Source organism: Mustela putorius, unplaced genomic scaffold (assembly GCF_011764305.1).
Source record: "Mustela putorius furo isolate JIRA1106 unplaced genomic scaffold, ASM1176430v1.1 tig00003845_pilon_pilon_pilon, whole genome shotgun sequence".
Classification (NCBI taxonomy): Eukaryota; Metazoa; Chordata; class Mammalia; order Carnivora; family Mustelidae; genus Mustela; species Mustela putorius.
Window position 1 is genome coordinate 74,405,000 of NW_025421998.1, and position 13,428 is coordinate 74,418,427.

The window sequence follows — 13,428 nt, forward strand, 5'->3', positions numbered from 1 at the left end:
TTTGGCCAGTTAAAATGTAAAGTGAAATACTGTGGAAACATGATGGTTTTATAGAGACAAAATCATTTTGAGCTGAAAAGTTTTAACACCTGACCTCAATCTTAAATTCTAGCACATGAAAATGTCAGATGTCTCTGTTGGATTAATAAAGCCAAATGTCAAGTGGAAAAATGATTATGAGCTCTAAATATGTGGTTTTAGGGAGATAGGTTTTGTGAAAATCAAGGCTTTAACAGTGGCTATGATTGAAAAATTATTTTCATTATAAGAAATTAAAAGTCACTCTAGGGGCACCTGGGTAGCTCAGTTTTAAGCATCTGCCTTGGCTCAGGTCACGATTCCGGGTCCTGGGATCGAGCCCCACATCCGGCTCCCCACCCAGTGGGAAGCCTGCCTCTCCTTCTCCCACTCCTCCTGCTTGTGTTCCCTCTTTCGCTGTCTCTCTCTGTCAAATAAATAAATACGATCATAAAGAAAAAAAAAGAAATTATAAGTCACTCTGCAAAAATTGGAAGTATTATCCTAAGAAATGAAATTTTAAAAATTCTTCTATGTGTGTGTTTTTTAAAATGAAGTGATAATATCTTTCCTCAATAGAACCTGAAGCCTCATAGAGTTAAGTGAATAGAACAGCGTATCCTGGGTACTAGACCCCCCCTTTTTTTTCAAAATTACTTTAGCACTTTTAAGTTATAAAGAACTGTATACCTTAGGGATGTCTGTTACCCCATAGGTAAATATTAGCTAGTTTTGTTAGAAATAGCCAGAATTTTGGAAACTGACACAATTTCTTTCTTTCTTTTTTTTTTTTTTTTTAATTTCTTTTCAGTGTAACAGTATTCATTGTTTTTGCATCACACCCAGTGCTCCATGCAATACGTGCCCTCCCTAATACCTACCACCTGGTTCCCCTGCTGACACAATTTCTAAGACCATTTTTTAAGCCCATTGTTGCTATATACTGATTGGTTATGAATGAAGAAGGATAAAATTAATTAGAGATGAGAGGAAAAGATGGTGGGAGCAGATTTGAAGAAGAGAAGGACAGGGTGTATTGCTTTTGATTATTCCAGGCGTATCTGCTTTGCTTCATGAACCACCTGACGTTCATTGATCCCCAAAGAAAGAAATAATGGAAGTAGCAATCCTGACCAGGCATTTCTATATTCTATCCAAGTATGTTTAATCTACTCGGGATTATTCAAAAGGAGTGGTGGCTAGAGTTTTACAGTGCCTAATGTTTCATAAAGTGTCTACAGGTGTAGATATCTGGGGAAGTTTTTGTTTTGTCTTTGTTTTTATATTTCTAAGATTGGCTTAAGGCAGGCATGGAGAACTCATTGGAGCAGAAATTTCATTCAGTGTTACCAGTTTAACCTAACAGGATACATTTTTGTTTTCTTTAGGGTAAGTCTGGTGATTGCTAGGCCGCCTCAAGTCAATTGATTTTAGTTCTCATAATTCACTTTAAGCCAAGTTTCTATTTCAGAATACAAATACAGGTTTACTGTGGTAAACCTATCAGGAAACACTAAATTTTATTAATAATTGTAAATGGCTAACTTGGGTTTTAATACTACTGGGTATGTTTGGTTTGATGATGCTGGGCTATGGAACTCTGATAATCAAACCTAGATATCAAGGTATAATATACATATTAAAATGGGCACAAATTACACAGGCAGAGGCAGCCAACAAAGTGTATTACTTTAAAATGAGCTTGAAACTCATTTATGGGAGTGATCATCACATCTTAGATATGGACCAAAAGATGTATGTTTATATATTTTCTAAAGAGATGAAAAGATTTATTTTTTAATTTCCTGCTAATGTCTTATGGTATTTGGAATTTATAGATAGTAAAATTCTGTTTACTTGTAAATTTGGTATATTTCAATAATCTCAAACATACTGAACATGCAATATTTGTTAATAGAGTATATTTTTCTTTTTACTAGATCTTCTATAGATCCCTTCCTTTCTGTCTTCAATGCCATTACCCTTGTCTCAAGTCTTTCAGCTATCTGGTAGTCATGATCTTCTGCCATTGGCCTTTTCTGGCTGAGCAGATTGTTAAATTTTTAGGAAGTCTGTGAGCTAAGTTGTTAAGTACAAGAAGTATTAAAAATTGGGTGATATAAACTTACACTTATATTAAAACAAATGTAATAAAAACTCAAAAATTGTTACTGCCTAATTTGATATTTTACTACTATCTGTGCCATTGAGGTTATTTACCTTCATTGTAGCTGAAAGGTGAACGTACTATATAATAATATGCAACTGTGTATCTCTTCCAAACTCTATGTTCAATGACTTCACATTTGGTAGTTTGAAACTGTTTAGAGTGAGAGTATTTACACCACAGAATTTGGCAAATGACTTAAGTTTCTTTTTTTTTCTCCTGGAGAAGGGCTGGTTGAAGATTTGCCTGAGTACCACCCCACTCCCTGCAGTCTGCCAGCTTTTAGTCTTCCTGTGTCTAGGCTCTTTATCTCTTTGGAGATTGTTTTGTCTTATCCATACTAGTTAGAAACAATATACTTAAAAATAATGGAAAGAAAAGAACCAGGGTATCCCGTCTCATTACTGACCATACTAGCTTCACTAGGTTCCATCATAAATTGTTCTTTATTAGAGGTATAGAGGGCAAGTGTGTTGTGACTGCTGTGGGATGAGGAGACAGAATGTAAAGTCATGATCCCCACCGTCAAGTAATGATTCAGGAGAGATAATTAGGTTAACAAACCAGTACAAACTATTCATTAATCCTTCAGCTATAGTCAGTTCATTTAATAAATAACTTGTTGCTGAGGACCATGTACTACAAGAACAACATTGTGTAGGGATATTGATTGAGAGTCCATTCTGTCATCATTCATAGATCATTTTATCCTTAAAATGATAGAGACTGGATTCAGCCCTTATAAACTCCTAGTATCTTGTTATTTGGGGCAACTTAAAAAAAAAGATTATTTATTTGAGAAAGTGTTCAGTGGGGAGAGGTGCAGGGAGAGGAACAGGGAAACTTAAACAGATTCCATGCCGAGTGCAGCAACTGATTCGGGGCTTGATCTCAGGACCATGAGAAGAGACCTGAACCAAAACCAAGAGTCAGACACTTAACCAACTGAGCCACCCAGGCAGTTTTTGTTTATTTATTTGTTTGTTTGTTTGTAAGACTACTTTTTTTTTTTTAAAGATTTAATTCATTTATTTGACAGAGAGATCACAAGTAGGCAGAGAGGCAGGCAGAGAGAGAGAGAGGAGGAAGTGAGAGCCCGACACGGGACTCGATCCCAGGACCCTGAGATCATGACCTGAGCCGAAGGCAGCAGCTTAACCCACTGAGCCACCCAGGTGCCCCTGTAAGACTACTTTTAATATAGAATGTGTAGTGGCTTGTTTTTTTCCTCTGGGACGGAGTCTACTATCATTCCTGATACTTTCTCTCAGTCCCATTAGTTCAGAGGTTATTGGTGTTTTATACAGATGTGTTCTATAAGAGATGATACACTGGTGTTTTTATACCTTGGATTGTTTATGCATCCACCATTTCCCATCTGCCAAAAGATTTAAAACAGTGTCATATTCCAAATATATATTGGAGACCAAATCAAGTGAATATTTACATCTGTCCCATCTCTTTGTTTTAGCTGGACCAGACCAATTTTGACGAAAGGATATAGACAGCGCCTGGAATTATCAGACATATATCAAATCCCTTCTGCTGATTCTGCTGACAATCTCTCTGAAAAATTGGAAAGGTATGTTCATGCACAATGTTCATTAGTTGAAGGGAGGAATTAACACTGTTAATCATTTATATTATTAATACTCTATTTAGATGATGGAGAACTGACTTATTAGATGGCTTAAATCTCAAAATGGTGTCTTTAAAATAAGAGCATCTTAATTTCTTGCTGAAGTGTTGATCAATTAAAAATTAAACAATGAGGCGCGCCTGGGTGGCTCAGTGGGTTAAGCCGCTGCCTTCGGCTCGGGTCATGATCTCAGGATCCTGGGATCAAGTCCCGCATCAGGCTCTCTGCTTGGCAGGGGGCCTGCTTCCCTTCCCCTCTCTCTGCCTGCCTCTCTGCATACTGTGATCTCTCTCTGTCAAATAAATAAATAAGATCTTAAAAAAAAATTAAACAATGAAAGTTTGAAGGATTAACCATTTTCCTGGCAAATGACTTTTTTCTGAAATAATTCTGAAGTGTTACTTGTCTTTAAAGAACATGAAATGGATATTGTAAAGACTGAAGTAGCATCTTTATGAAGCAAATTGGTATGTTTGCCTTCAAAATCTTAATTTGTGAATACGAATACATATACTTGCAAATCCCAAGTTAATGGCTATTGGATATAAAAAAATGTAAATATTTCACATTTTTGAGTACATATTAAATGATAGGTATAGTATTTCCTCTCCGCTCTTGGAAGAAAGCATTGCTACCTCCATCTTGCAGAGAGCAAACTGAGACTCAGAGGTGATGGAATTTTCCATCTAACCCCTCACAGTCCCACGATTCTAACCCAGATCTACACTTACCGCCTCTTCGTGTTCAGTGCTTCCCATCGTAGGCAAGTTCTCAGAGTTCCCTTTTCTAGGTATTGGTTAGAACCCTTTTGATTGCCAGTGACAGAATCCAATAACTAGCTTAAGTAAATAGAAGGAATTTGTTGGCTCCTGTACCTACTTGTGTGAGGGGCGTAGGCAGAGAACTGGCCTTAGGGACTCAGTGGAACCAGAGAGTCTGATGCTACTTGGTGGCATTTGCTTGTGTGGTTTATTATTTCGGATTTCTCTGTGCAGCAGGTCCTTAGAACTCTGCTCATTTCTCTACAAACCACAGAGAAAAGAGACCTTTCTCCTTGGCCAAATGTGAAAAATCCCAGAGACTCTAGGGTCACACACTCATTCCTTAGACCAAAGGGGGGGAAAAAAAAAAGAAACAAAAAGAAAAAGCTACTTTAGGACCCAAAATTTAAAAAAAAAAAGTTGAGACTTGTAATTTGTTTACCTTATTTACAATTAACTCATTTTCCTTAAAAAAATATTTTCAAGGCAAAGTAAGACCTTCAGTCTTATTTTTCTTAATTTTATTCAAAGAATTAGGCTAGTGGGAATAATAGATTCATATTTCCAAGATCAAGGCCCTATTTCTATTACTGAGGACTTAGTGTGTGGAAATGCCATGAAAGCAAGGATATTTTGGTTGGTTTGGTTTGGTTTAGAATAGGGTCTGGCATATAGTAGATGCTCAATAAATATTTGTTGAATGAATGATAATTGAATGTGAAATGACTAGCATTATGTGAAACCTGTAATATTGTTACAGAGATAAGATATATAAATATAATACATTGTAGGTATATCAGCAAGTTCACAATAAAACAGTAGATATTGAATACCTAACTTCTGAATGGATGCTGAGGGAGAGATGAATCAGAGCAGGGGTAGGTTAATAAAAGACTGTGTACTCCAGATAAACTTTTACTTATGGCCAAATAGAGGATACCAGAATTTGTAGGATTATCTGGCCTAAGACTTTTTTCTCCTGTTTTTATTATATCTCCCATATCAATTCAATTAAAAGTATACCTATTTTTTTAATTCAACAACTCTGTGCCAGCATAAGTCCTTAAGTTCTTTCTTACTTTTGTCTTTATTTTGTATCTGTTTTAACCCTATGCACTTCTTTTCTTAAAAAATTTTTTTTATTATAATAAAAAATTTTAAAAGTAAAATTATTATTTAGAATTTATGGAAACATTTTGGAAGACTGACATACCATTTCTAGTACTTTGTGCCTCTGCATCCTTAGAAGTGACCTTGGCCTTCCATATCATAACTGCCTTGTGACAAAGGTCCTTGGTGGTCACCACTTTGTTGAGGCCCACTGGGCCACTGGGCTCTGTGGTATTGAACCCTTTACATCATCCCTTTGTGTAACCTGCTCATTTGTTCCATGAAAAGCTACAAAACTGATAAGTATAGAGCTTCTTCCTTTGTAATTTAACTCTCAGTGTTTGGGATTCTTACTGTGTCTCTCATGGTGCTGAGGAAACCACATCAATTCCTCTTCCCTGCTCATTCCCTCTCTCAGGCTATCCATTGTTCAACTCCCTCCCATTAAAATAAATTCTCCCACCTGGCCTTTCCCCCAGGTTGCTGCCTCAATCTCCCCCCCTCCCTGTTTAATAGCTGTTATTTCTCTGCTCTCCTGATCTCTCCATTTCTTCACCTTACCTTTATACCTCAGTTCCTTGAAATATGGTTTCCATGTCTGCTGTGTTGCTAAAATGATATTGACCAGGGTCACCAGAAGTCCCTTAATGTCAAATAAAATGGACTCTTTCCTACGTGACTTCATGTTGACTACTTCTTCCCCTTGAAACCATTTCTTTGGTGTATGTACCACCTCTCTTTACAGACTTTCTCATCTCACTCATTCTTCCTTAAGAGAGGTTGAATCTGCCTCCATACTTAGCTACTTACCCTATTGTGAGTCATTGAATGATATGGATGGGAACAAGTCCTGTGTATTAGTGAAAGAGTGAAGAGGTGGATAGATGGGAGAGGGTGATTAGGCATTGTAGACAGTAAGTTTCTTGGGGCAGCCAGAGTCTGTGCACAGAGACTGCCATGTTGCTGTCACATCCCACTTGTTCCCGTGTTCTTCCTTTGGTGTAACTTAAAACCACTTCTGATAATCATAGAGGAATAGTAATGGAAATAGCTCTTAGTGAAATGCAAAACCTTCACTTGTTATTGCCTGTGAAATTTTCATCTCTGTACACTTTAGTAAAGAAGGCCAGGGTAACATTTAGAGATATATTTTAACCATTTGGGAAGAGAAAGAGCCTTCATTAACAGATAGAAGTGGCTATAATGTAAATATAATCCATTGATGAACTTTTGGTTTTTATTTATTTTATTTTATTATTTTTTTTAAGATTTTATTTATTTATTTGACAGATAGAGATCACAAGTAGGCAGAGAGGCAGGCAGAGAGATAGAGAGGGAAGCAGGCTCCCCAACGAGCGGAGAGTCCAACATGGGGCTCGATTCCAGGACCCTGGGATCATGACCTGAGCGGAAGGCAGAGGCTTTAACCCACTGAACCACCCAGGTGCCCCAAACTTTCAGTTTTTAAAAGAAAACGTATTTGATACTACAATTCTTTCAGAATATATGGTGTCTTTTCCTACTAGAAAATATAGAATGTGATTCTGTTCTAATTTTCTAGAGACTTTTTCTCTAATAAATGACTTTAATAGTTGAAAATGAAGTTTGACAGTATTTTTTTTATACCCTTACATTTAATAACAGCCATTTAGACAAGTTTTTCTAATGTTTAGTAACAGAAAAATCTACCTGGCTTTTTATGTTGAGGTTTTGGGTTTTTTTTTTTTTTTTACTTTTAAATTTTGTAAAATCTACTAAAGTTTTAAGTAAGTAAAGATCAAAAGGTGAAGGGGGAAAAAGTTAAATTTTTGTTTATTTTTCACTTTGTCCCAAAGACAGTAATGTATATTTTTAAGAGTTGTACTTTGTCCACCTATTGCAAGAATCTTTCTTTAATACATAAAATCTGACCTTGTCATGGAGTCAGCTCCCTGAAAATTGATATATGGAGAAGCATCAAATTCTGCAAGATACCTGACTGACTGTTGGTGTTGGAAGGTCTCCACAAGGTGTTTTTGTCTCTCCAGTCACTTGGGTTAATCTCCTTGGATGTCTTTCTGAGACTAAAACTATGTTAAGGGAAATAAAACAACTCAAATATTTGTACATGCAACTTATTGGTCCTGTTTTTCATTCTTTTGCAGAGAATGGGACCGAGAACTGGCATCAAAGAAAAACCCCAAACTCATTAATGCCCTTCGGCGATGCTTTTTCTGGAGATTTATGTTCTATGGAATCATATTATATTTAGGGGTAAGGATCTCATTTGTAAATTTATTATGGATAATAAGTGTATTCATTATTATGATTTTATTAATCTAATGGACTTACATTCATTTTTATGACAAGGGTAATTCGTGTTCAGCTAAAAGGACTAATTCAACTCCAAATACAAAGAAACTACTAAAACTCTAGTAGAGACAAATAAAAATGCCCTAAGGAGCCCTGGAATGCAGGCAATCAACTTTAAAGTGGGTAAATAAATAAATAAACAAATAATGGTTTCAGTAAAATAAATTTTTTTGAAGAGGTTTATTTTCTGTTATGATCCCAAATTACGTTATCTTACTAGAATATCAAATTGCTGGTGCTTTATTCTTCTGTATTTGACAGTAGAATTTCAGGATATAACATCAAGAGAAGAATGAAGTCAAGTTTAGTCAATTATCAATATGAATATCTGTAATATTTTGAAATCATATCTGCATACGGAGTTTCAAGGAAAAATAGCAAAAATTTAAAATTTGGCAGTGAGGTGTGGTTGCAGTATATTTTCTCAGTCTTCTATGTCTCCATCAGTGAGAAGAAAGTTCTGTGCCTGAAAGCCTGGGGCTTTATATGCAGTCTGAGATATTTCCTAGCTGCTGTTAAATTTGACTTGGATCTATTATTTTTTATATCACCAGAGCATCATTTCATATCCTTGGTTATAACCTATAAAAGGCAATGATGGGTTGAAATTTGTTTAGTCTTTAAGTAAAGGCTGTGTATAATATTTGCTTTGGTAAAAGTACCATCTGGATCCACATATATTCATATTGGTCTTCATGCATTGGAGAATTAAAAGTGCCATCAAGTCTCCCAAAATGATGTCATTCAAGTTGTATGTTTTTAAGAATGTGTAGTCTTGTACATAACAAGAAAAAATGCATTTAAAAATTTATCTCAACAAAGATGATCACATTTAGATCCAGAATGTTCTGTAATGCTCCTGACAATCACCTGGAAACATTCTTCTGGCTTTTGAAATTATCTGTCATCCATCCATCCATCCACTCACCCACCCACCCACATCTATGTACCTACCTACCTACATACCTATCTGTCTATCTTTCTTCCACTCTATTCCTATAGAAACCTGCAACAGTTTGATGGTAAAAATATTTTTTTAATTTTTAATTTTTTAAATTAATTTTTAAATTTAATAATTTTTAAAATATGAGTAAGGTATCTCAAGAACTAATTACCTTTTAATATGTCTTTGAGGTGATTTTTCTCTGTGAGAGCACTCAGAACTTTGGGAAATAGTTTTATCCATAGAATCTGGCTCTATTTGACTTAATTTAAAAAATCTTTTATTGTTTTAGTGATTATACTGTATACATTTGAGTCAGTGTATAGCAATACAATTCACTCTGGTCACACATAAGAATGTAACATTCAATAAGTCATTGTTGGATTGACGTGACTAACACTTCCAACAATTGTTATGTCTTGACTGAAACGGTGGTGAGACTGATAGTTCTCCTCAGTCATGGTCTCCATCACATAAGCACTACCAAGTAGAAGCAGGAAGAGAGGCCTCATGATCAAGCACCTTTTATGCCCTGTCTTCTGAAATAATTTATCCAGCAGCATCAAAGATTCATGCAAACAAAAACACTCACTAAATATGAAAGTTAAGATAATACAGGAGCATATTTATCAATTTTTTTGTCTTGTGTACAAAACCATGATGAATACAGTTTTTTATTGAGTTTAATGTTTATTTTACCTAATCTATTCCAAGTTCAGCATTAAGTCTTTTATGCAGATTGTTTTATTTAATTCTTCTAGTAACTCAATGGAACAGGTATTATTATCCCTAATATACAGAAAAGAAAATTGAAACTCAGAGAAATTATGAAACTTCCCAGAGTCACACATATGGTAAATTTGAGTGATAGGTCTCTTTAGCTCCAAAGTCTATGAACCTTCTGCAATAGCAGATTATAATTGTGATATCATTATATTTGCAATGATTATATTTAGTTAGTCAAGAAAATAGTGTTTCTGGTAACCAGTCTTTGGTCTGCTGAGTTTTTTTTTGCATCTTCTCAGGAGACCCAGGTTAACAAAAGCTGAAAGATTGAGGCTTCTTCCAGGGTCATCTCGGGGGCAAATCTGCAGAAAGTTCACAGTAGGAAGCAGGTTGGGAACTAAAGAGAATCTTCTCCCTTGCTTATGCTCCAGAAGGAACTGTGTGAAATCCACCCAAGGACCAGTAGTGCTAGGGTCAAACTTATAAACAAAATTAAGAGAGAATGGAGTGGGTATGGAGAAGGACTCATTCTTAAACTTCTCAAGTCTTCAACATGTCCCAGCAAAAGGAATCTGAAAGCTTTTCCCATGAGTGGTGTTGAGGGATGATGTACTCTCCAGCTACCCTGAACCCTGAGTTGTAGGTTCCAGACCTAGGTTCTGGAACCATCTGCATGTTTGAAAGGCCATAGATTACTTCCAGAAGAAAAGAAGGGGAGAAAATGTAACTGTTCTTATAAGACCTCTGTCTTTTTAAACAACTTACACCAATGCTTTAGTATTGATGGTATTCTCTTTGACCATTCCTTTGTTTTTCTCTGTGTACATCAGCTTAGTAATTGTTTAAAGTCAATGAAATGACTGAAGATTCTTGAAATTGCTGTAATACCACTCTTGGTAAAAGGTGGACATGCTTTCAAAATGTCCTATACATCCTTAGTCCCTCTGAATAAGGGCAGTTGTGATATAAGGCGCATTTGGTTGGTTTCAGGACTGATAGAAAAAGTACTATGAAATCTGCTCTCGACTGTGAAAGGTTAAAAAACAAAAAGGAAATGCCATCATAAAGGAGCTTGTCTCTCTGTAAGAGTTGATATAATTTTAAATCATATTAGCTATGGCCTCTCTTCATTAGTTAGCTCTGTGCTTGTTTTTTTCCTCCATCTGACTCAGCAGCCAGATAAAACATTATCTTTCACATTTAAGACTCATAGCATAGAAGAGAAACTAGGAAACTGGCTGTTGAAAAGCTGAGCATGAGAGTCAATTAAGGATCTTGAGAGGCAAGCCAAGTGCAGAGAGTTCTGTAAGCAGATTACTAAGAGATGGTTATCCTTTCTCGGGACCTAGGCAGCTCTGGGCATATTTCCATTATCAAGGTGAGATGCGTGTCAGGGCAGCTTGGGTCAAACTCCTTTTACTCATTAAATCCCAAGAAGGTTAAGGACGTAAAGGAGAAGCCCTAGTACTAATGTGACTAGAGTTCTCAAGTCCCGCGGTCTGTATTACAGAAGATCTTTGTCCATTATGGTTTGACAAAGACATTGAATGGGGATTTGAATACAAGCCTACTGATAAGGAAAGGAGAGTGTTTGGGGAATTCTGCACACAGACCCTGGTTTAGGCTTTGATTTATGTTATGTCCCTTTCACATGATTGTCTACCTAAGGACAGCTATCTAGCAAATCTCCTTCTTGCAGATGCCTACTAGGTAGGACCCCTTTCTCACCTTCCTTCCCATGCCTACCTCTCCCCATCTGTAGCTCCCTCTCTAATCCCAGCAGTGACTTGCCTGCTGTATTCCTTAAACTGGCCCTATATCCTATTTCTACTCACTACTAGAACCCCATCTCTAAAACACATTTCCTTGTGCTCTCTACCTGAATGAAGACAATCTATACCTTCCCTCAGTTCCTGTGATAAGAAGAGTTTGAAGTTCTTGGGGTTTGGATTTCTTTGAAATATAAGGAATTTTTATATCACTCTTTAAAGTATCCAGCAGTGCCACCCTAGATAATGTGATTTAGTTTGTTTGGGCCCCGGGATACTAGTATCCTTGTCAAGGTGATTCTGATTCAGGTAGACAAGCACCATTATCACTGAATGCATCTGACTTTTGCTAGAATCTAAGGGAGGCATTGGGTGGCTCACTTTGAGAGAATTTTTTAGGGTTAGTATGATTTTTTTTCTTAATGATAATATGGAAAAAATTAAAAACATATAAAAATGAATATGAACTCTTAATGACAAAAGAGCAATGCTTCTCAAACTTTAATATACATATTAAAGATTTATTTGTTTATTTGAGAGGGAGGGAGAGAGAGAGAACAGGAGTGAGGCCCGGAGGGAGAGGGAGAGAGAATCTCAGGCAGACTCAGTACTGAGCATGGAGCCTGACATGGGGCTCAATCTCATGACATTGAGATCAGAACCTGAGCTGAAACCAAGAGTCGGGGTCTTAACCAACTGTGGCACCACAGCACCCCACCTTGAAGGCTAAACTGGGAATCCAATACCATGTCCAGTAGAATACCGTATCTAAGACAAAGTGCATCTCCTGTTCACTCATGTAGAATTTTGGAACAAAATTGAATTATAAATTAGGAATTGTTTGTGATCATATTTTTTAAAACTTACACTGATTATGAGGGCATCTAGACCTCCCTTTCCTGGTGGGAGTATGCTGCATTTTTTTAGCTCTTATAGTTAACTACTATCTAATAGTGACTAATAAATAAGATATGTTGAGATAAAATAAAATATATGGGATGCACTCAAGTATGTATTTTTTTTTCAAAAGAGGGATTTTTTTCTTTTCTTAACTCCTCTTGGGTGTGCTCGTGCCTTGTTGCCACAATTTGTTTTACAATCTTGGGACAAATCGAAGAACTTGCCTGGACCTCAGTTTCCTTGACTATATGGTGAAAAGGGCTGTAGTAAAGTGTATAACTTCTGTGATCTCTTCAACCTTTTAAATTATGTGTCCATGCTATGGGTTCTAGAGACGTAGCATTTTTCTTAAATCACAGTGATCTAAACTTATAAAATGATTTGCTGAGTGGATGTTGAACTAATCATAATCCTTGCACTAATGGTCAGTTGAGGGAGAAATAGTTCATGTTATAACTTTTCCATTTCAATTTATGGTTATGAATGAGAGGAAGGCTTTGGAGTCAAACGGTTGGTTTGAAGCCTGGCCTTACCACTTGGTAGCTGTGTGACACTGGGCGAGTTTTTCAAGCTTGAATAGATTGCGGTACATAGCAAGTGCTTTGTAAATGATAGCTATTACTATATCTTTAAGTAGAATATCTACCCACCTGCATGAATACTCATGTCATTTGCATTTCCCTCTAAATGCTGCAAGCAATCTTAAAGCACCCATGTGATTTTTATAGGGCACAGAAATATGTTTTGCTAATGTTTAAAAATGATAGCTATTTTCTAAGCTTTATTTCAGAAATTAAAATTAATATTTTAATGCATTTTCCATTATTACATTTTCTGGATTAAACCTATTATTCCTGCTATTCAACAAATCCAAAAACTTTTTCCTATAAAATATGAAGACTATAGCTTAGATTTCCAGGGAGGTTGTTGCTAAAAAGTTAACAAATCAATAAACCCTAAAAGGAAAATAGCAGAAACAAAACATTTTGTGTTAAGCATTGAATCTAAAAACACGATTCAGAGGTAGGCAGAATCTCAGTATT

General features: G+C 36.2%; 1 protein-coding gene across 3 annotated transcripts in view; it reads left to right on the forward strand.

Moving 5' to 3' along the window:
• CFTR (CF transmembrane conductance regulator) overlaps positions 1 to 13,428 on the forward strand; it is a 168,941-nt gene that overhangs the window by 26,088 nt on the left and 129,425 nt on the right. For all 3 annotated transcript variants that reach the window (XM_045062911.1, XM_004741906.3, XM_004741904.3), the window contains exons 2-3: positions 3,657 to 3,767; positions 7,840 to 7,948. In XM_045062911.1, the coding sequence (XP_044918846.1) occupies positions 7,919 to 7,948 (30 nt within the window). In that variant the 5' untranslated portion in view covers positions 3,657 to 3,767; positions 7,840 to 7,918. The remainder of the gene's footprint in view (positions 1 to 3,656; positions 3,768 to 7,839; positions 7,949 to 13,428) is intronic.